Here is a 24,127-nt window from a genome sequence, read left to right as displayed (position 1 = left end):
GTCATTTGTTATTAAAGTTGCCATTTAAAATATATTAGTGTTCCTAGCTGACAAAATTAGATATTTACTAAACTTATTTGCCAGGCTGCACTCAAACTCTACATTGTGCTCTACATCTTCTGGTTTAACGGTTCCTTGCTCTACATTTACTTTCTCAGAATAATCCAGCTCGGCTTTGATGAATGTGCTTAAAAAAACGTGAGAAAAATCGTTTAATCCGCCTAGGCGTTTTTTTAATATGCTGTGTTTTATGATGGACGTCCTGACGGCCTACAACAAACGCTGTAGTTCGCGTCCAGCGTGACGCTGTACGCGATTCAAAGGCCTCCATTCACGGGCGCGCCAATCCGCGGACTTGTCGCCGGCTTCTTTTGAATGATGACCAATGGCTTGAGTGATGTGACCAAGCTGAATGTGTGTTGGCTCTGTTGATTCTCAATGTGTGGCCGCCTTCAGTATTTCGCTTACCGTTGTCACCTGATGTTATTTTATTATGCATGCTGTTGATATGATGACAGTGGAATGATGCTAGTTGATTAGAACGGTGGACTGTATTTGATGGTGAAGAAATGTGATGTGAACGGTGGACTGTATTCGATGGTAATGATCCAGGGTTATCCGATGCTGCTTGGGCATTGGCACCTGTTGCCTTGGCTGCTACTACCAGCGATCCGAACATAAGGCTACCAAGCCTTTTCATTCAAGGCGCGCTTCGGGTCAACTTAACCGGAGTCAGCGGCCCCAGCAACAGCGGTCCAGTGCACTCGGTGACAGGATGCCAGCGGTGACATTCACGAGCGGAGCGTCATCGTGCCTATCGCCTGCCACTTCAGCGGTGCCAGTGACAACAGCGAAGACAGAAGATCCCATCAAAATTATATTGTAAATTAGCACTTATCAAAATTATATTGTAAATTAGCACTTATCAAAATTATATTGTAACTAAAAATGAATGTAAATAACTGTATATACCAGCCACATCTTATAGCACACAGGATGCATGTAGGTCCTTATCAGCTTGTTATCAAGTCCATGCATCTTGTGGAGTTACCCCCTTGACCTCATGGTGAGGGTGGTAATAAATAACGTACGTTCTTGGTGGGCGGTATGTTCAGTTATCAAGTAGTATTTACATAGATGTCACTATCCCGTAAACTACATCGCGGTATTAAGTTCTCTTCTATGTCAATGACCCTTGTAATATACCAATTAAACATTGCTTCTACTACCAGCGATCCGAACATAAGGCTACCAAGCCTTTTCATGGTCCTTCGAGCCGGATCCAGGTGGATGTGGTCACTGACCACACCACCCTAGTACGAGTAGTAGCCACTTTTTGATCAGGCGCTAGAAATCAGAGACGCATCGTCTCTGAAGGCGTCAACCGGGCGATCCGAGGATCGTTCCGGTAGGGATGGCTGCATCTGCAGTCGAGCTCCGGTGTGCCCAGTGATGGGTGTTAGCAGTGGCGCCGGATGGGTTGGTGGGTGCGCCTCGCGGCTCGGCGCAGCGCTCGCCGTCTCGGGACGCGAGCGCCACGATAGTAGTAATAATTATGTTCCTTGTGCAAGGATCGTAAAGTTCACAATCGACTGGTTTGCAACTCGGGGCTCATGTAGTGTAAGTAAGTATAGTAAAAAACGTTTATTAACAAATTGTTCAAGTACATTTGTAATGTGACTGCAAAATCCACACTAGGCGAACCCTGTATCGTGGAACTTAGGTTTAAGATATCTCAAGTTCTTTAAACAATTTAAATAGTTAATTGTCATTATAAAAATACTAAAGGGGGTGTGTGTGGGCGATTACGGATTTGTCCACGGAATGGTACGGGCTCGGGGCTCGGCTCGCGGTGCATGAAGTGAATGGGGTGCTTAAATCGAGTCCCAAACTGAAAACGAGAAGGTTCGTACAATACACGCCGTGGCTGCGCATTTGCGCAATCCTGACGTTTAAAGGCGCGCCAATCCGCGGATTTGTCGCTGGCGGGGGTCGAATGGGGGTACTATTCCGTGCATCGCGACTGTCGTACTATGTCGTAAGCCGCGGGCGGCGCGCGATGCACGGAATAGTACCTTTACACGGACGTTTGAACTTAACAACACTGACTCTGCACAAGTAACGCGTTTCCTGCCCCTGCATTCTATATTTTTTATCACTATCTGATATTTACCTCAGACCAACTACAAAATATTTACCTATGTTTTAGGATTATCCAAGCAAAAAAATCATAAGAATCATTGACATATTACTAATAGAATAGTTTTTTTTTTCAATCTATTTTATTTAAGGAACTTTTGTCACTAGGTGACGATGTAATAGAATAGTTAGGTACTTCAATTTTCCGTTTAGGAGTAATTTTGTGCTATCTTCACTGGAACTGTTTCATTGCTCGTGAGTGTAGGAGGTACTTATTACTCTCAAATTCATTAAATAAGATACTAGTTTTCTTACTTCGAAGTATGATTGATAATTTATATCAATTTATCGACCAATTAGAGCTTGTAGAGTTCAGTAAACTTCGGAACCTTGAAATAGACCCTGAAAGTGCTAGTGAGGGTTTTATCTAAACAAAAAGATTTTTAAAATTTTGTGTATTTATTTTTGTGTCTAGGAGAGCTTATCAGACAATCTCATTAACTATAAAAAGTAACAAAAAGGAAAGATTAAAGTCGCATATTAATATTAACTTTCATGTTTATATTTGTATAGAGTACTAATATAATACACAGGTAAACTTTTACAGTTCTTTACATTACTATAAAATAGATATAGTATTAAATACACGTTACACTTAATAACCTAATATTTACAAGATCAAACAACTATACACTTAATTAAAATAATTTAATAGGTGTGGTAGATGGACAGGCTTAAGTTTCAACATTCATTTCTTTTAAATTTTTTGCATGTTTCATTTCCTGGGTCGTCCATTTTATTAATTTTTTTAGTCTTAAGAAATGAATTTGTTTCACTTTCACTTGCACTTTGTCTTATAAAGTTCACACTGGAAACATTCTGATTATTTACACCGTATTTTTTATCACCATAAGTCTTATTTTTCGTTCCCATTAGGGAATTTTGTATGTCTTTAACTAAATCACTACTACATTTTATAGGTCTCATTATTTGCGCTTCATTGTCACTTTTCTTTACGAACTCAGGTTTAATCTGCACTACCGATCTGTTTTCGGAATCACTTGATAGTCTTATAGTTTTCCTTAGATGTATGGTTTCCGAGGAGTCGTTAAAAGTCCTCTTCACAAGGATGTCCCCGGTGGCTATTTGTTTGACAAATGTAAGCGTGGGGGTGGCGGGGCCATTACTTGACTCGCTTCCATCCTTTGGTTTACTTGTACCGGAAAGGCTTTTCTCATCATCTTCCTGATCTTCAGTCTCTATTAGTTTACCTGTAAAAATCATTGAAAATTATTATTATATAAAAGTTAATAGGTATAGGTGACTCGGAGCGTCATTCTAATTAACCTGTGCTCTACATTTTTGTTTCTCTATAGAAACTTTGTAGCTGAGTTTTTATAAGAAATTTTAAATGTCGATAAACTGTAGTTGTTTGTAAATGTCGATAAACTGTAGTAGTTCAAAATGGCAGCTGAAGCTAGAAACAGGGCTATAGTTGAATGCTTTCAGCTTACTCACCATTTAAAGTAGGAAATGCAATGTCGGGCAGAGCTAAATGAGATTCTGGGTTGTACTTGTGCATCAGAACTTTCAATAACTTTGAAATCTCTTCTCTCTTCCGAGTCACCACAATTTCTTCAAACCAATTCTGCAATTGCTTTATTGGCAAACTGTAATCTAATATTGGGTCCTGAAATCAAATATACAATTAATAAATGTGTAAATTTTTTATACAGTGAACTATTGCAAACTTAACAGAGCAATTATATGTAAAAAAAAATAGTCATTACCTTAAAAAATTGTTCTACATATTGCAACAAATACAAGCCACAATCTGTGAAGTTGTTTTGTTGCGGGATCTTTGGACAGCTTCCCTTTATATTGTCCTTGTTGAATACCTTGTTTTGTGACGTCTGGGGGACAAAGAAATACATTATTCACATCATACAGAAATTCATAATAATAATACCCAATGTAAATAAGTGATTAGTAAAGTATTCCACGGTATAGTTGGGTTATGCTTACTTTAGCTAGATGTTCGCAGGTCAAGTAGTCCCTGAGGGTGGCCACCACTCTCGACCGCGACGCTCCGGCCAGGGAGTCGAAGATCAATATGCATGGCCTGAAATATAAACAGCATTCATTAACAATTATCGTTTAATTACTCAAGGACGCTTAACCATAGTAGGGAATAATGCGATAAGCCATCTGATTATGGTCAGTCTTATGACCTGCAGATAAAGAAACAGTGGCGGATGGACTCATGCTAGATTATGATGAAATTATTATGAATCTTACTGTTTTATTGGTTCATTTCGCCGGACTGGCAGTGGCTCCACTTTCTTTTCAGGAATTACTTTATCAGGCTCTTCTTCGTCTGAATCACATTGCATGTCTAAATCACTCTCCTGAAAGAAATAAGTAAGTAACTCATATAAAATACAAACAACACAGTGCTATTGGGGAAAGGGTCCTGGGTCTTAATGCCTGCCCTATGAATGACAAATAGGTTCATCATGGATTTCCCCAATGGTATACAATATTGTAAATTCGAGATTCTTTATTTCAGGCAAACAGCATTGAAGAGCTATAAGTACAATGGTGGTGGTAATGTATCTTACCTCTGCTTCAGCTTCATCACGTTCGCTAAGATTATCAGAGTCACAACTTAATGTAAGCTGTTCTTGTTTAGTCAGCGGCGTGATCGTGGTGCTCCCTATCTGTTGCACTGATGACCGTCGCTCTGGAATAAAATTTATACATCTACTATAATCCATTTATAATATAGGACAGAGTACATGCAGATTTGGTTAGCCAATACATTTCATTCCATCTAATTATCTAAATATTGTAAGAGAAAATGTTATCTTTACCTCTTTTCTTAATCTCTTGGGGATTGACCACTCTGTTGTCAATCATGCTACGACAGCCCTCCTGGTTGGGGAAGCAGATGATCGCCACAAACCAGTGGCAATTCTCGTTGATTGGCACCACAACAAAGTCTTTGTCGAAGATGTTGACGTTTTTGGTCCACGTCTTGACTCTGACGTGTCGCTTCTGTGCGGGCGTCAGGCTACTGTCCCACTCGTGCGGGTTTGAATTCCTATTCACTTTACTAGGTTTAGTTGTCAGCCTCTTATAGAAGAAAGTACTAAAAATATGAGTCTTTTCCCTCTGACTTGGCGTTAAAATGTCGTGCACAAGATGTTTCAGGTAAAAATCAATTATCACGTCGTTCAGAAATTGATCTTGGGCTAGACACATGTAGTCTTCAGTGTTGATGGGAATTCCTCCTTTCCCAGGCGGGTAAATTAAAATCTGTCTAATATCAGCTGGCGAGCTGCAACAAAAATAGTGATGTAATTAGTAAAACAACAGGAAGGAGATTTTGTAAAATTAAAATATTGTGTGTCGTTTGCCCTAACAGTTTACAATGTGCATGACACAAATGTTTTCTCTTATCTTAGAAAAACGTCTCAATGTAGAGATAGCAACAGAGCGACCCTGCATGGGATAAGTAAATGATAAGACTTCTGAGTTTCTTTAAAATGTTGATCTGGCTATCAGTCGCCAGACTTTTCAGATTGGTGCAGAGACCATTTACTATAGACTTATGAGATACATTAAAATACAATTACCTTTTAGCAGCAGCATTGGAAGCACTTGATGATCTTGTTGCCATTTTTGTGACATTATTGCCTTCTTTAGGACAAGTTCTAACAAGAATGTCATTAGCCTCGCGGGCGTTTAATTCATCCATAACCTTACCAAATAATGTTTTCAATGTCACTTTAGCATCTTCTGAAATGCTTTCAGGCAGTAGTGTTATTCTTTTGAAGGGGTCTATTTTAGAAATAGGATTATAGTAAGGCCCCGATTCATCAGTCATTTCCAGAGCTTTTCTGATGTAAACTCCACATTTGCTCATGGTGTACAGAAATATCACAGGTAGCCCTTTCCCAAAGTGCACCAATATTCTCACCACTTCTTTGAGTTGTATCTGAAGTGCTACATCTCGACTCTCGTCTTTCAGTGATGGTGCCACTATTTTTATCCCCTTACTTGATATGTAAATCTGTTGGCACAAAAACAATAATTGAAGACAGTGAAACAAATTACATAGAAACTTTCAACAATTTCCAATGTAGCAGTGTGTACCAGCCTGTGGCACATAACATTTTATTTTCCTATTGAATCAATTATTTGGATAGTCTACTGACTAATACAAAAAAAAATATGTGCAGTAGTATTATTACACACCTATAGTGCCAACAATAATCATAAATAACCCATTATCTTATAGCTATTTGAAGTTAGGTTAAGAAAGTAGAGTCCATTAGCAATCAGAATACAGAGGTAAGGCAATAAGCTGAACAACTCACCTTTTCCTTAGGAGTGTATCTGTAGGAACCGATCCTGATAGTCCTGCAGTTGAACGATGTGACCACGCCCTGCAGAGGACCCTGACTGACATCATCTCTACTGCTTTCTGCTAATCAAATTTAACATTTGTACATTCTATTCACTTAAATTAGGTTTTTATTCTTATTTACATATTAAAACACTGTTTGATGATGTGGTAATCATACTACGTTTCATAACTGTAACACAGAGAAGGCCTTGCATGGGGTGCGAGACGGCTTTGAGAGTGAATGTGATGGAAAAGTTTAGTCACTTCATGACGTGTGTATGGCCTTCATGTGTCCCGTGCTAGGCCTTCTGAATTCTATATATGCCTATACTGAGTTTAAATGGGTCATAGAACACTTCTTAGCAATATCTAGACATGCAGGTTTCTTCACAATGTTTTCCTTCATTGTAAAAGTGATTGTAAGTCAGGGGGACCTTAATCGCACCAGGTGAGATGTCACTCAATGCAGCTACCGCCACTCAGTTTAAAAAGCCCACTAAATACCAATAATTACTACCAAGTTAATTTAAGTCCAACTAGGCAAATGTATTCCAACACTTTCATGTTTAATTTTCTAAGTTTCTAAAACAGCAGACGATTGAAAAATGTGAGATGTAAGACTGAAAAATTAAAATTAGTATAAGTATTGGTAAACTGCATGGTTTGTTGACCGGAACCACTAATGGTTTGTTTATTTGACCCATCATGCAGACAGTTCTACCACCTATACATATGAATTTAAACATAGGACATCGCCGCTTGTTAACCTAATATAGTATAATAAATTTGAAGTGCAGAAAAATATTTTTTCATTTTAGGCTTGGGTTACTATGAACATAAATGAAATGCCGGAATTTTGATTCACAGTATAATCCTTGGAAAAACAATGCATATTCGCTGTGTATTATTATTACATTATTCACGGGAACTCATGGTTTTTATGTTATGTTATAGCAATGTAAGCACATTCCTGCGGCTACGAATGCTTGTCGTTTTAGCCCTCAGACACTGTTTGCTTCAATATCACAATAAAGCGTTTTACCTTTAGAACTAACTAAATTGTCACGAAACATGATAAACACGTTGTTATTACGTTATTTGAGTTATTTCGAACCGCATTTGTGTGACAAAAAGAATGGCGCACGATACGATACGAAATCGAACTGTCAAGTGTCAATAGTGATGTCAAACAAGTGCTAGTGATGGGAGGATACGGTAGTGATGTGAAATAGCGGTTCGAAATTATTATCATTTTTAATTAATAAAAATTGTGTAATGATAAGTCCGTGTTGAGGATTGGCTTAAACAAAAGGAAGTATTCAGATCGCTCATAAAAAATAAGGCGTTATGATGACAATAATAGGTGTGCCAACAAAAACCAACACTTAAAAAAAAAGCCAGGACCCAGAAGGGGCTTTCCGGTTTTTACAACACTATTGCCTTCTCCCCATCACTAACGAATGTGTACATCACTATTGACAGATGACAGCTCAGAATAAAGGCTAGTGATGGGACTACGGCGAGATCGTTATTATTCTGTGGAAAAGGACAGCTCAAAAATATTTTCGCCGGTTATGGAAACAAGCGCGTGGCCGTGATTATTCTGAGTATGATGTTATAAACGCATATACATAAAAGGCTCTGTTTAAGAAGTCATTGCCTCAGAGGGCAGCCCTTCCGGTTTTAGTACAACTCTATTGCCTCCTCCCCATCACTAACGAATGTGTACATCACTATTGACAGATGACAGCTCAGAATAAAGCCTAGTGATGGGACTACGGCGAGATCGTTATTATTCTGAGGAAAAGGACAGCTCGAAAGGTCATGGAAACAAGCGCGTGGCCGTGATTATTCTGAGTATGATATTAACGCTTAATATTTTGTCTTAAATACCTACTAAATTGACAGATTCTGAACGGTTCATCAACAGTCGATTGTCCCGCCAATAATAGAACGATAGGTCACTTCGCGGGACAATCGACTGTTGATGAACAGTTCAGAATCTGTCAATGTACCTAGTATCTGAGTTTAAGAAAATACTGTGAGTTTTATTATTCTGAGGAAGGAGGTGTTTTTAACAGCATGCGGATTTCATCACCCACGCGGGACCACGCACGTGTTCATACAAGTATTCATTGGAACTTGTGGAATATGCCCGCGGGATACGGGAAAATGGCGTCCCGCATGCATGATGAAATCCGCACGCTGTTAATTAAAAACAGCCTCATCACGACGACACAGGAACGGGACGCAAACTTATAATCTGTGAACTATATCCCGTTCCACGGGGAAAGACATCTGTGCAGCGAGCATAGGATTCGATACTATTTTCGAATCTACACGAAGGATCACTTTTACCAAACGCTAAACGTATTCAAATCAAATTTTAAATACATTTTGTACTAACTGACAGACGTATGACAGGCTACTAAATACGTTTAGCGTTTGGTGAAATTCCACCTAACATATGGAAAAAACAAATGTCACCTTTGGAACTAACTTTGCCTTGCATTTTGACAGTGACAGTTGACGATACGCAACGTATACGGAGGATCGAAACTTGTGCTCACGAATCTGATGCAAACCATAACTACCCTTATTCGAATGTAATAAGGGCCCTGTCAGATGACTTTACCCGTGGAAAGGGATATAGATAGGTATAACAAAATTTTTTCGTGATCTGTATAAACCAAAACTCGTAACTCAGATGAAGAGCTAGAACAAGAACCCAAGTACGGTTTACTTTAAACAAATATAGAACTACGGGTAGAACAAGAGCATCGAAAGAAGTCAGTAAATAAAGTCAGATAAATATATTGATTTTTTATATTTATCTCTCTTTACTGAGATCTACTAATCACTCGCACTATTTTTTTAAACTGATATTTTAAGTTTATGAGTACTTAATTAAATGGCATGCCTTTATGAGTGCCTGGCATATTTTATGACTGTTATACATTTTATCATCAAATACATTTTTAATAACTAAAATACTGCAAAAATCTAACTTACCATCCATGCCGATTCCACTGTCAGGTGTCCATGCTTCAATCTCACTCAGCGAAGGCTCCTTCAAGCTCACCAAAGAAGAATATTCAGGCTGTAAAAAAAATAAAATATGATTGTATGAAAAACACAACTTTTGACAAATGGATTAATGTGACATCTATCAAATGTTGTCTACACCTACCAATATGTTATTAGGGAGCCAAGTGTTTCTCAACGGAATCGGATTAACAATAATATTATAACATTAATACGACAAGGTTCCTGCAATGTACGGACCTTACGCCATCTCCATACTAAATTCATGACACATCTGGTCTAAAAAGTCAACGACTAATCCCTTAATGATCTACCACAGAATGGTGAAACTGGGGCTTATAGTACTTACTTGGCTGCCAATCATAGAGCTGTTGGAGTCCTCCTCGTCGGAGCTGAGCGTGAGTATCACGGGCTCCGGCTCAGGCTGCTTGCCGCGCGGCTTGCGCACTCTGGCCGGCTTCTTCTCTTGCGCATTCTGAGTGGGAATTAATACATTAGATCATGTCTTATTGGTCACCATAGTAAAATAACAGAATAATAAAGTTTAATAAAAAATATACTACGATCATTACTACTAGAATATACAAAGCGAATAAAATCTGTGTTCCATATGAAGCAAGGGCGCGCGACCAAGTCGTAGATTCCCATAGAATAACGCGGAATCGGATGTAGATTCCAGTTACAGAATGAATGCGTTGTTACCGAGAGGCAATAAAGCATAGCGCAAATGTCAAGTTTGCGGTGTCGTTTCTATACGCTAGTAATATTAGTTCAATGACTACGAATAATATGCGGATCAATAGGCGGCCTTTCGCTAAGAGCGATCATTTAAGCACATGCATGTGTTATATATATGTACTTATAGATATAATTATAATGATTAATTTTAATATAGATAAAATGTATACATTTAATAACATAGAAATAATGTATTCACACTTCGTATATATAACACATGCTTCTTATTTAAAACTTCTAAAACAAAATATACTTACGGGAGTCTTGCTGTTGGTAGCTTTGACTGTGCCCTTCAGCAGATTCAACTTTATTCCACCTTCAATGCCAAGAAGACTGGAAAAGAAAAATAGATTTAACGTATTTTCACTTTTAAAATAGTGTTCTTCATCCTAGCTCAATCCCTATTTAGGGTCGGCTTTGTGCGTGTCACTTAATTTTGCCTTTTCTGATGGACGATAAATATTCATCGATAAAATTTATCTGATTCTATTGATTATGTCAGAACATGAACTATTTAAAGTGAGGATTACTCTGAGTGACGATCGCAGAGTTCCACATATTTGGTTCGAACATACCTAGTCTTTTCTAAACTGGAATGGGCACGTTCTGGCTCCTTCTTCTTCTCGACTTTTTTGGAGGTCATCACAGGTACGCTTTTTGGCTCTTCGGTAAATATACGTTTACATCTGTGGGGAAAAAATAAAAACTCATATTAGACTGGGTGCAAGCATAATTTTATAGCTGACAAAAAATCCTCTATCTATAATTCTACATAATAAACGTCGCCGTCTCATTATTGCCGTCATGCCAATATACATTACGGTATGCCGAGCATTTTCAGCAAAGGCCGCAACACATGCACTGCAAAGGGTGGATATACGTCTTACGTCTGTCTATCTCATATTGCGCTGCCTTGCGCCCTGTGCTAGGTATACTGATTATTACTGACCTCTGACAGCGGCTGAAGTCGAAGCCGGTGTAGCCGCAGGTCTTGCACAGCGCCAGCATGCCGTCCACGTAGCGCGGCGGCGGCGTGCGCGGCCGCGGCGACCCGGGGCTACTTGATGCTGGAATTGAAGGGGAGTGGGTGTTGTTACACTGCTGTGACTGCTGTTTATTCTATCACTTGGTTATTTAAAAAGTTCTACGAAGTTGCAGTTGAAATAAACAGTTTTCTAAAAACTAATCTTTATTATCGTTAGTCGAGAAAGATTTTTGTCGACCAACACTACAACTATAGACTAGGGTCCCGCACACTTTGTGATCGTGGTGAAAGGATTGACCAGTCAGGTCAGCGGCAATCGGACGTATGGAAGGAACAAATGATTAGTTACTTCAGAACAATTTTCATTTTCAGTAAGAATAAAAGCTTACCAGTCTCCTGGAATGGCAGTTTTTCGGGCGTAGACATTTCGCTGGTTTGCGGCTGAGATAAGACACTTGGTGAACTTCTACTACTTATATCTCCCACAAGCATCTGAAACAGAATAAAAAAATATATTTTACAAGGAATCCTCATTTCAATATGTAAAATTACTTAGAACAATCCTGTTTTTTTTTTAATATTAAACAGATGAACAACAACAAACAAGATGATTAAACAAGAGATTACGGTAAGCCCTTCTGAATTATTCATTTCTATTCAAAAAATCTGTACTTACGGGATGATTTTCTAACATCTCCTCGATCCTAGTGGTGGACCCGACGGACACGAAGTAATCTATTTCACTGCTCGTATTCTGCATGCACTGGATGTGCGTGTCCTCCGAGAACGGAACATTCACCTGGAAACGATACACCATGTGTTACATTACAATAACTATGTAAAACAGACTAAGAATATTATTTGACATAAAAAGTATAAATGTGGCAACTCTAGAAGCATGTTATTTCCTCTCAGTTCTCCCTGCTGGGGCACGGGTCTCCTTCCAATGAAGGAAGGGTTTTAGGTCTAGTCCACCACGCTGGCCTAGTGCGGGTTGGTGGACTATGATTAGGGAGTGTAAAAATAAAGACAATGTGTATTACACCGTAATCTTTCTTCATATACGTCATGTCACCAAATTTTTCCCTATCCTTACCATACCATTTTACTCCAAATACGTTATATTATTTTCTTTTACGCAATCACATCACGTAATATTATAGTACTTTACACCGTAATTTTAATATTAGTGTAGACTTGTAGACACAATGTTAAAAACAGCACCACACAAAATATTCAAAAGTAAGAGAAAGCAATATTTACATAATGGAGTACCTGTTCTAGTACTTCTTGCAAAGTACAACTCTCCTTTGGCAGTGTGAACGTGATCAGTCGTTGCTCTCCGTTTTGTAGGAATATTAACATCTTGGCCGACTGCGGTTCCGTCGCTTGCTCCGCCGACCCGCTCGGCACTTCATTGTGTTCTACTGTGGAAGGAATATTCATAATATTAACAATAAATTCTATAGACTAGTTATTTAACAGCATGTGGATTTCATCACGCACGCTGAATTGCATGACATTTTCTCGCGTCTCGCGTGAAAATGAATACTTGTGAGAAGCGTGCGGGGCAATCCCGCGTGCGTGTACAAATCCGCATGCTGCAACAGACTTAAACTTGCACGCAAAGCCGCTATGCATGGAATAAGAACATTAAAATGTTTGTAATTTCACTCTGTAGGAATGAATCTTTATAACCATGTTGACTAAAAAGGTAGCATAATATACAGTTCCCCAAAATTGATGATGCACATAGAAATCTTCGTCATTGTTCGGCAACGGTCGTATTCCCGAGCGTTAGAAAACTATTATGTATTTAGAGTGGTTAAGTGCATTTTCTTCATGAAATTTTTGTAGAATTATGTAATTGGTGCTAAAACAGATAATTGATTTATCAGCAACGAAGTTTGATTCGATAATTCATAATATTCCATAATATTAAAATTTACTTCGAAAATGTTACAGTACCTTTCAAGTGTCTTACTGAAGCTGATGTAAAGATGGATGAAAGAAGGTTTGAATAACACAAGGTTTATATTATAAGGAGAAATGGATTTCAACACAGGTTAACATTAAAATTTTAAATCTCAGGTCAAAAGTATTTACAGCTCTGATAATTTCACATTAATATTACAATTACAAACTTGGTATTTTGGGTGTGGCTTTATTTACAAAGTGAAGTCTATCAATGTGACACATATTTTATTCTTTAATTTGTTTTATAATAAGGCGTCATCGACAATAATTTGATTTAAGTGGAAATTAAATTCACATTTGAAAATAAAACCAAGAACGATGTGTAATAACAGCTCTATACATATAATTTCACAGAACTGACTGACAAGAGAACAAGGACCTTTGACTGATTGGTGACAACCGCCGACAGCCCGAATTGTTTTCGATTATGCACACATGATATTGACTACTAATTCTTTCAAACAAGGTGCAAAATCCAAGTGCATTGTTTAAGGCTCTTACGATTTAATGATTCGGGTGTTTCCGGGAAAACGACAGTTTGCGAAGATTTGTATGCGCATTATTAATATGGGAGAACTGTACTTTTTCTTCTCAGTGTGTCAGTGACAAAGACTACAGCGCGTCTAGGGTTTGTCACCATGGTGAAAGGATTCCAGGAGGCCAGTCACAATAGCGTCATTCGCTGATTGCCCAGGATGTGGGGGCCGTGTAAAAAGTATACACTCATACTACATTTATACACCCCAATAATATACTCGTAAGTACTCACCAGTTTGAGGCTGCTGCACTTGCTGCGCCTGCATCGGTGGGACTCTCTGTACGGGCCTTTGGGGATCCTTACTTCTCACTAGTGTTTGCCGACCGGTTTCCCTGCAAAATAACATTAATGAGAGTTTTAGTATTAGATCAAATAATTGATACAAGCATATTCATATACATTCACAAATATTCAAGCCTAATACGAAATAGACAATGCCTAACTCCTTTCCCAGATAATACCAGAACTTATTGCCACAATCTCTAGGATCGCAGCCCTCGTCATAAAAGTCAGTCAATAACAGCTAGTAAATAATAATAACAATTAACAAACCTAAGCTGCTGCTGCTGTTGCGCCTGCTGCTGAACCTGTTGCTGCTGCAACTGCTGCTGCTGCGACTGCATCACACGCTGCGACTGCTGCATCCTCTTGTACTCCGCCACCGTGATCTTCTGCCCATTGTGGAACGTCAGCACCCGCCTCTCATCGTCCAACGAATCTTGTTCCATCAGTAGTTGATTCAAGGTCGTATGCTGCATCTGAGGCGGCGGCTGATGCTGAATCTGCTGCTGTTCATAATTAACTTGCTGAGGTTGGTATTGTAACTGTGGGGTGTAGTTTATTTGTGGTACAGAAGGACCGGGGTGGCTGGCCCGCATCGAGTTAGGCGGAGTCTGTTGCGGTTGAAACTGTTGCGAGACATTGTCATTGACTGTGTGCTTGGTGAGAATAGCGGCTGTTATACTGTCTTCTAAGTCATCCATGTCGTTGGCGTTGTTTGGTTGGACGACGACCTTCTTGACCGGTTGCTGAGGTATTTGCGGGGACGCTCGCTGTTGGACCGCCATGGTTTGCTGGGGCAACGGGCTGTTCTGATTGGCTGGGACGACGGTGTGCTGCATCTGCTGCATGCCCTGCGTGATGATGGTGCCTTGTTGCGTGATGATGCGGGTCGGGGTGGCGGCTGAACTCTGAGGCGGGGTCTGTTGGTTGAGGAGTTGATGTTGCTGGAAAAGCATACAATGTGATTAGATTTTTGTACACCAAGGCTATTTTTGTATACATAGAAAGAACTTAGTGCCTAGGCATTAAAATGTTAAACTTTTGCTACACTTACCGGATGGTTGTTGAGTTTCATTTGGTTCATCTGTTGTTGGTTCATTTGTTGTTGGTTCATTTGCTGTTGGTTCATTTGCTGCTGGTTCATTTGCTGTTGGTTCATTTGTTGTTGATGCACTTGTTGTTGCATCACATGTTGCGCCATTTGGTGTTGCTGTGATTGTTGCTGTAATAAACATTAAACATTAAACGGTGAATGACCTAACCCATACCCAATACATTTTCATTGTCGTGTTTATTGCAGCTATTGAACTTTTTATCATTAGCATTTTCAGTTACAAGCACACACATTGAATAAAATCGTAAATTTTACCAATCCCTGCATGCAGTTTTTATTTACCCTCATTTCCCCGTCAAGCTCACTCACTTTGTCAAGAGAACCAAACAGTACCTAATGAATAATTCTATAATTTACCTGTAGAGGTGTCGATGGTCCCTGGGGTCTTTGCGCGGCCGCCGACTGCGCGTTCAGCAAGCGTGGCGAGCCAATTCTAAACTGTGATTGTTCATTTCCATTAGTCAAGTTTCATTTAGGAATTCTTGTTATTATAAGCGAGGTAATCGAAGCCTTAATTTTTATCATGTCTCATATCTCATACAATGAACGATCACAGCGCCGTACCTTAAATTTGCGGTGATAAGGTAACTATGGAGTATTGTGGATATTGACCTATTTCAATGTACACAAAAAAAGCGTGGTACACCCTACGGCCCGCTGGACCGAATACCTTAGATATAGGTGACCCTGCAGGGCTGGATAATTAGGCCATGGACGGACGCGGACGGTTACGGGATGATGATAATGTCAGAATTGTATTTTTGTAAATGTTAATATTCTGTGTCGAGTAAACAACTTATATTACTTTCTGAATCGTTTCTTAACGTGTGGGTGACAAACGTTAGAGCTGGCTTAGCGTTAGTGGTGGTGTAAGGATTAGGCAGTCAATCCGATGGATAAGGGCTTCTGTTTCAAAAATAACAGAAAGCAACGGGTGTCGGTTCAAGCTCAGCAGAGCCCCTAAAGGTACAGTTGTTACGTAACTAGAGATGCTTCATTCGTGCACTTCTTGGCCGTATACAGAAAGAACGCTGGTAACTTATTAACTATTACAATATTTTTCACTAATCAGCATTGGTTGCACAAAGTATAGAAAAGTAAGCCCTTATTTACAAGTTTCCAGATTCTTCCATACACGGTCTAAAGGTACAGTCGCCGACACTAAAGATGCATCATTCGTGCACCTTATCTGATCAAACATCAGTTTATTATCTAACTAAACCCCAGTTTACCCCCTCACCTGATGCGAAGGAGTCCTCGGGCGGGCCGGCCTGTGCGTCGTCTGAGCTGCTTGAGGGTTCAGCAGCCGCGGCGATGCGGTGCGCAGCGGGCGCGGCGCGCGCGGTCCCGGCCCGCGGACTTGTTGGCCTACTAGCCCGACGTTCTGTTGCACCTAGGAATAGAGGGGGAGTTTGAGCGCTGGGGATAGTGGTGGCAGTGTTGTATCCAGATCCTGTAGCACGGGGCGCCATTAAGACGTGACTAAAGTTCTCCGTCGCGCTCGCTCTTGAGGCTGCGCGATGTGAGTGAGCGCGATGGAAAACTCTTGTCACGTCTTAAATGCGCCCCGTACTAGCCCTTCAGCATCTGCTTGGGTTGACGCTGATTGAGCTAGGGGGCTTTATGGGCCTTGAGCATATGTGTGTTAAAACGGTGGCATCTAAGTGGGTCCATCGTCAAAAGTTCGGTCTATTCAGTCCTGATTTTGCGCAAGCCTATCGGTTCTAAAAAACTGATCGTATGGCAATTTTGAAAGCTTTTTACTCAACCAATCACTCAATCCTACTACGGTCCCTAATCTATCACAGCGGCCAACGCCATCCACTTTAGTTCAGTGATTACGACACCTCAGTTTACGTTGCGTATTTTCAACTGTCGGACGGAGGCCAGAGCGGTTGCTGAGGACAGGACGGCGTGGCGCACTCTCGTGAAGGCCCTCTGTACCACTGGGGTACCTTAGGACAACATTGTCAACTGTCAATGTCAAAATGTAAGGCATGAAATTTGTTAGTTCCAAAAGTAAGTAGGTTGGCGCTGTTCATTTTCCATATGTTTTTGTAGTATCGATTAGCCCGTCATAGCCCCTCAGTAGTCAGTCCAAGTGCCACCACCACACATACCTGTTGCTGATGCGCCTGTGCATTCAACAGCCGCGGGGGCGGGCGCGCGGGGCGGGCCCCCCCGCGCACCGCGCGCACCCCCCCTCGCACTAGCGTCACGCCCGGGCTGAGCGTCTGGTTGAGGAGGCGGGGCGCCGCGCCGCGGTTCGGTGTTGCCTGGGAGAGGGGGGAAATTGGTTGAGTTTTTGGTGTAGAGTGATGGGTGGATGAATGATTTGTGTGAATAAGACAGGGTTGTACAAGAGCGGAGGGATATGAATAGTTGGCGTTAACTCACGCCTATTAATACTATTCCACATGCCCCTCTATAGTATAAAGCGGTGGTAGCTCAGCCGGCATTTTACGCCAGACATGCAGGTTCGAATCTCGGCGCTGACACATACCAATGAGTTCTTTGAATTTAAGTACAATGTATACCATCGCTCTAACGGTGAAGGAAAAAATCGCGAGGATATCTGCAGTGCATATCTATGTGAACCCACCAAACCGCAGTGGACCAGCGTGATGGGAAACGGTCCAACTTAGTAAGGCAGCTTAGACCAAGGAGGTTTGTACAAAGGTTCCACTCACCGGTTGCTGTTGCTGCTGCTGCTGCTGATTGATATAAGCCGCGTGCGTCATCACCACCTGCTGGTGCTGTATCGGCTGCAGGTGCTGCTGCAGCTGCAGCTGCTGCTGCTGGAACTGCTGCAGCTGGATCTGCTGCTGGTGCTGCTGTTGTAGGTGTTGGAGGAGTTGGGGGGTGGCGCGCTGCTGTTGCTGTTGCGGCGGCTGGGGGTAAGTTTGATATTGTGGAGGATTGTAGATGGTGATATAGCTATGTTTTTTTTACGGAGAACGGATTAATTCCTGAACTTCTGGCGGGTAGGGCTGCTATAGTAGAGTGATATAGAAACGGACCCGGCGCATAATCATTGTGAAGGGTTTCGGTGTGATGGTGGTAGACGAGTTTTGGAACACAGATTAAGAGACATTGTTGTTTGTTGAATTTGTTTTATCTCATGAACATCAAGCGAAAAATGTTGAAAGCTTGTGACTGATTGAGTCCTGCTGGTGTATCAAGTAGCAGCTTAGGTTAAACTTAGGTATATTCTTAACAGATAGAGCCAACTTGAAACACAGCGTAGGTACAGTGTTGCTCAGCGGTAATAGTGGAGTACGGTTGCTAAAGTAGTCACAATACGCTCAAATATATTTGAAACCAGAATTAAATCGTCTCTATCCTACATATTTGCTGTACTTACCGGTGGCGGAGGCGGCGGCGGCGCGAGCTGCGGGGGTGGAGGGGGCGGGGGCTGCGGCGGCGGCTGCTGCGCCGGGTGGATCACCGTCGGCTGAGACAACACATTACATCACGCACTGCACACACGGTGAATACCACGGACACGGGAGACTAACCCCGTTCGTGATATCCACCCGTGTGTGAGGTACGGCGGTTTTACTCACAGGTTCTCTGATAGAACCATTGTTGTTTGCGGAAGCACACCTTGATGAGGTTTCGCCTTGTAATTTTCATTGGCAAAAGGAGATATTTCACATGATTTTTTATGGTACGGCGGCGGCGCCGCAAGAGTTATCACAAGTAACTACTAAAGTTTTTATGTAATAGGTTATATGTGAATCATTTATTAAGATGGAAACCTAGAATTCAGTCATATTAGTTAGCGGCGATATGACCAGTGCCAGTTTATTTAAGAATAACTTCATAAATTGTCGAGATTCTCATGATCAATCGATCGCAGTAGCGATCATTGAGAGACCGCCCTGTAGGGTTCGTTTGTTGGATGAATCAGATACAAGCTGTATTTGCTGTAGCTTTCTGGATTCATGGAATTCTAGCACATTGATAGTCAAACATTATCGTCTAATAATCACAAACACAAAATAACACTATCACTTGACAACTACACAAGCATACGAAACAATGTTATTCACGTGACGACAAATATTCCAACATCTAGTAGGTACTAGTTCATTACTTCAGGATATCATTTCTTCTTTTTCACAAGTCATTATATTATTCCATCTACCTGTGGCATGCATGTATCATCGGTAGCTTGTGTTATTTACATTTTAGACTTAATATTAAGATGATGAGGACTACATTATACAATGATGCACTTCTTGAAACATGATATTAAACCACAAAGTTCTAGACACCCGTAAAACAAATGTTTAGAAGAGATAGCCACGCGTTTAAAATCATATGAGGTCACTAAGAGCATCATAGTATAACATTTTAAAACATGAATGAATATCCCATGCAAAGAAATGAATGGAAATTATATAAGGAAAGGTTAGTAAATGGATAGCACAAGATTTGTACAGTTAAGGAATGTTTAGTTTCTAATTAGTAATAATTATGTACTACCCCCACACCCGTGAGTATTGATTTTATGTATTATTTTTATTGATGTATTAACTATGTAAGTTTTACAGCAAACATTTTATATAGATGCCAATATTTCATAACCAATTAGATTCAGATATATTTTCAGAATTTTGAAAACAGTAGGTATATTTTTAATTTCCAATTTGTTTCATTTTCCCAATTTTTTGTGCCGTAAAGACAAAGATTCAACTAAAATTAACACAGCCACGAAAACATATAGGAAGCATTAAATAAGTAGGGCAATACATGGCCCTTATTGGTGCATAAACAATAAATTAGAATGCGCTAGAACTGAATGCTATAAGTAAATAGTCTAAACTATAAGAGGACATACATGTTGAGGACGTTGTGTAGATGACTGTTGCATCAGAGATGCATCAATGATTTGTTGAGCCTGTTGCAATACAACTTGAGCATCCACAGGTAAATCGGATGTGTAGTAAACCTACAAATAAATGTTCCATCATCGCATTTGGATAAACACGGTAACTTAACAGTAAGACCAACTTTCAACACATGAAATGATAGAAAGATTAACACTGTTTTGGCACTTAATTACGTCTAAATTACAGTAAATTATTAAAACATTAGTATCTTAACAATATTGTAATTTTACATCTCATTAAAACTTTTATAAATATAATTAATTAAACCATACATCTTCCAGATTCTGGACACACAAAAATTCATTCATAAAAAAGACAGATACAGGATTCAATCACCAGCTAAGATTATGTACTCGTATAGGGTATTAATTAACTGAAGTTTTACTGGCTTTACGAAGATTATAAGTTGCCATGCCAACGCCAACTCAGGCAATTATGGAATGGTTCTTTTATGTTAAACTTAATCAGATGTATAATACGACAGAGCCTGCATATGCCAATGCTCGCATGAGCTGCATTTAACAGCCTTAACCATCATCTTCGTAACGCTATATCAAGCCTTCTTTATAACCACTATTTCAACTTTAACGCAACAGGAAGTACTTACATGGTGATGCAAAGGTTGCCTCTGCTGCTGCTGCTGTTGGAAGTCATTATTCGTTGGCGGCGGGGGCGGCGGCGGCAGCGGGGGCGGGGGCTCGTGCCGGATGATGTACTGCTGTTGGTACTGCAGCCCGTCTCCGCCAACCAGCAACTGGGGTTGGACACCTTCACTCACTATCAAGTCATTTGGCTGCTCGGTTCGCTGTACTACTACCTGCTGTAGTAATATCAAGGGTGTGAGGTGGTGAGGGGATGGGGGCGGTATTACCAAAGGCAATGGCAAAAGGTTTGGACAAAGTTGTGTCAATAAGGATACAAACAAAGGTTAAGGTTAAGGTTTGGACAAAGTTGCGTCTTGATAGGGTGGCAGGGTAGAGATAATAAAGGGTTCCAATCTTGTAATGGATAACAAAATGTGGCATATTTCTCTTTGGGTAATCCTTCGAAACATGATAATTAATATTATGCATAGCAAGATATTGTAGAATGTAATGTAACACCAATTTTTTTATAGTAACACAGAGCTTTAACAACTTTAGTTCACACAAATCTTAAGTTTACAGCTACCATGAGCGCCATTTTAGAAACTGGTAGAAAAGTAAATATTTTTATCATCATTTTGGTGTATCTGGTATAAAAGAAAAAGTAATTACCTGTTGTTGCCCATACTGTTGGTCTTCTTGATTGACAATGATACCGTCCAAGCATAGGTTTGGACAGTACCGTTGTAAGTCTTCTAGAGTCAGTGATGGTCCTTGCCCAACTATCTGATAGTATTGAGCCATCGCAAGGAATTACCCTGGAAGAGAAGATAATTTCATGTTTATGTACAGGTTTTTTTCAAGACAATTCAGTTTATGGTACAGTTTGGTTCAAACAACTTGGTAATTCTGAAGTTAGCAGCATATGCACTTTTGTACATTGTCAAACTAACAAACTACCTATTCATTCTTTAAAATATTGACAGTTGGTTAGTTAGAAAAAGTGCAAAAGTATAATCTCATAAAATTGTTTGGACGAAACTGTGCACTAGCTTTTCCTGTAATTTTATTATTCAGATGCATATCAGATCAGTGGCTTTTTCATGAAAGATTAAGAACCTTCTTCTTCTTCCTTGCCTTATCCTTATTAAGATTAAGAACCATACCCACAAAATTTACATTTATAATAATGCCATGTGTCCCACCACTATACTGTATCTAGAAGTTAAAAGTTTGACTATTTTTCTTTGTGAGTAATTGAATAATCTACAAGGGCAAAAGCATTTCAGACCATATGGAGATTTGGACACAGTTAGTTTGTAGTCTTGATAAGTCAGATGCAGCAATTTTTTAGTCATAAAACATTGTTGTTTGAGAGTATTTAAACAGCCTGGACCTGATTTTGAAAATTTTAAGTTGATATAATCTAGGTGAAAGGTCTAGATTCAGACAATGTTAACACTGCAAGAGGTAAAAGATGGTGATCTGTAACTGGTAAGTATCATTAAATTAATGATAAAGGGAATACTCCCAATGAGTGAACACCTTAATACATTTGTTTTAGTGTTGGAACTTGTCCCTGATGCAAGTTAGCAGTTCAGAACTGTAGTGAACAATATTGAGACTTTGAATCTATGTCCCATCAGCTAAGATGCTTTTTCCTGATTTCAAAACATGATAATGTAGGAAAAGTAGCCTATAAAACATAAAGTCCCAACTGGGCTTGTAAATAGGTGTAAATTTAAGAACAAATAAATACAAGCTATAAAACTCTACTGCTGGACAAAAGCATCTTCAAAACCTAGACACTGCACTCATGGCATATCTTGTTCTTCTTTTTGTCACATTGGAAACAAAAGCTAGGAGCTAGACTAAGGTTTGTCACCATGATGAAAGGATTAGTCGGATAGATTAGGATCAGTGCCAACTAGGCCTATAATTTAATTGCAAATGTTTGCAGATTAGTAAGTATTAAACACACACACACACAAACCAAATAAATACAGCTTCAGAGTGATGCGACATCGCTTATGTTGTAACTTGTAAAAGGCAATTTTTTTTTCTTTAGTTGCTAGCCTTAAATGAATGAAAAGTAGACAGTAGCTGGTAATCAATGAAAGGTCCCCACCCCTTAGAGCCTTTTACATTCAGTCCAAAAGGTATACAACAAAATAACATCCAATCCAAGCGTTAGTATCAAGTTTAGTCTACAAATTGTCTGATGCAATGCCACTCTGCACGAACAGAACAGCTGTAATTTGCTGATTGTGGTTAGCCTGTCATTATAGTGTTTATGACAATCATTGAGTTATGCTTATATGAGAAAAGAGCTACCAATACTTAAATAATTAGTCTGATAGCAGTTGCAGAGATAAACAGTAGCTACCAAACTACAAACTAAAGCTAACACAACACCCATATTACCAGTACCTATAGAATATCATCTGATCAGGTGGACCATCACACCCATAGTCTCTCTTGATTGTATGACGTGCAGAACCAAATACAAAAACATTAAAATAGCACCAGCAATACTTTTCAATTGACAGCTACGTCGAGTGGCTGATGTGAAGTTACGTCCAACAACACCATCCGACGGTGGTGACTCCGTAAAATACTCGGACACAATCAACTATGGCGACGACACAAGAACTGCATACATACACTCAAACCTTATTTTCAGTTCGCAAGAAAACTACAGCCGCAATCCATGGTAGAATAAACATTCTCAATACCATTTACAATAAAAAAACCGATATGAAAGAAATGGCTTCGATCAGCACCAACCTATATTTTTGATGTTGGTTTTACACACATAAAAACGTATGAAATAAGGATTTCTTACCAATATTCGCTATATACATTTTATTAGTCCTAAATACATATTGTAACACGAACTTTAAACACCAAAATGCAGTAATTTTTAACTAAAACGCCAAATCAAAATGCAATTTACATTATGGCGTGTGTGTCACTTTTTTTTCTTAACACAGATTATAGACAAATACTATAGTTTTTTTGTCTTCAGTCCATTTTTTTTAAATTTCGTAAACTCTTTTTTATACAGCGTGTATTCATATATTCCTAAAACTCTAACTAAATCCGATCAAAAAACATTTATTTTAAATGATTTTTTTCAATTAAATGTAAGTTGACTCCTTATTCTAAATATCGATATAAAATTTGTTTTTGGAGGTCGGATTTCGAAAGTTTCCGTCTATTCGTAGTGCTCATCATTATACTTTCAGTGACTTTTGATAATTTAATATTAGAGTGTTAAGTTAGATTAAATTCTATTAATGAGCTAGGGTATCAATAATTATTGGTTATGTTTTTTTGTATTTTTTTTTACTTACTTAACTACGTAGGTAAGTAAGGTATAGTTACTAAAGTTATATTTTTTATGTTTCGAAGAG

General features: G+C 39.5%; 1 protein-coding gene across 1 annotated transcript; it reads right to left on the bottom strand.

The window, feature by feature from the left end:
- Positions 1-2,679: 2,679 nt before the first annotated feature.
- On the bottom strand, positions 2,680-23,711 carry LOC119694914. The gene is made up of 29 exons (XM_048629078.1): positions 23,557-23,711; positions 21,384-21,529; positions 20,735-20,947; positions 20,076-20,186; positions 18,594-18,683; positions 17,920-18,120; positions 17,350-17,505; positions 16,470-16,622; positions 15,581-15,667; positions 15,170-15,337; positions 14,386-15,059; positions 14,065-14,165; positions 12,594-12,745; positions 11,995-12,117; positions 11,708-11,810; positions 11,283-11,400; positions 10,909-11,019; positions 10,591-10,666; positions 9,945-10,070; positions 9,563-9,650; positions 6,522-6,628; positions 5,778-6,214; positions 5,013-5,479; positions 4,761-4,882; positions 4,438-4,547; positions 4,165-4,261; positions 3,930-4,052; positions 3,658-3,829; positions 2,680-3,410 (listed from the first exon to the last, which is right to left on the bottom strand). The coding sequence occupies exons 2-29, from the start codon at positions 21,513-21,515 to the stop codon at positions 2,881-2,883; spliced, it is 5,148 nt and encodes a 1,715-aa protein (XP_048485035.1). The 5' UTR covers positions 21,516-21,529; positions 23,557-23,711; the 3' UTR covers positions 2,680-2,880.
- Between the last annotated feature and the right edge of the window lie 416 nt (positions 23,712-24,127).

The sequence above is a fragment of the Plutella xylostella genome, chromosome 22, assembly GCF_932276165.1.
Source record: "Plutella xylostella chromosome 22, ilPluXylo3.1, whole genome shotgun sequence".
Taxonomy (NCBI): Eukaryota; Metazoa; Arthropoda; class Insecta; order Lepidoptera; family Plutellidae; genus Plutella; species Plutella xylostella.
Note: the sequence above shows the minus strand (reverse complement) of the source record. Positions and strands in the feature narration are given on the sequence as shown.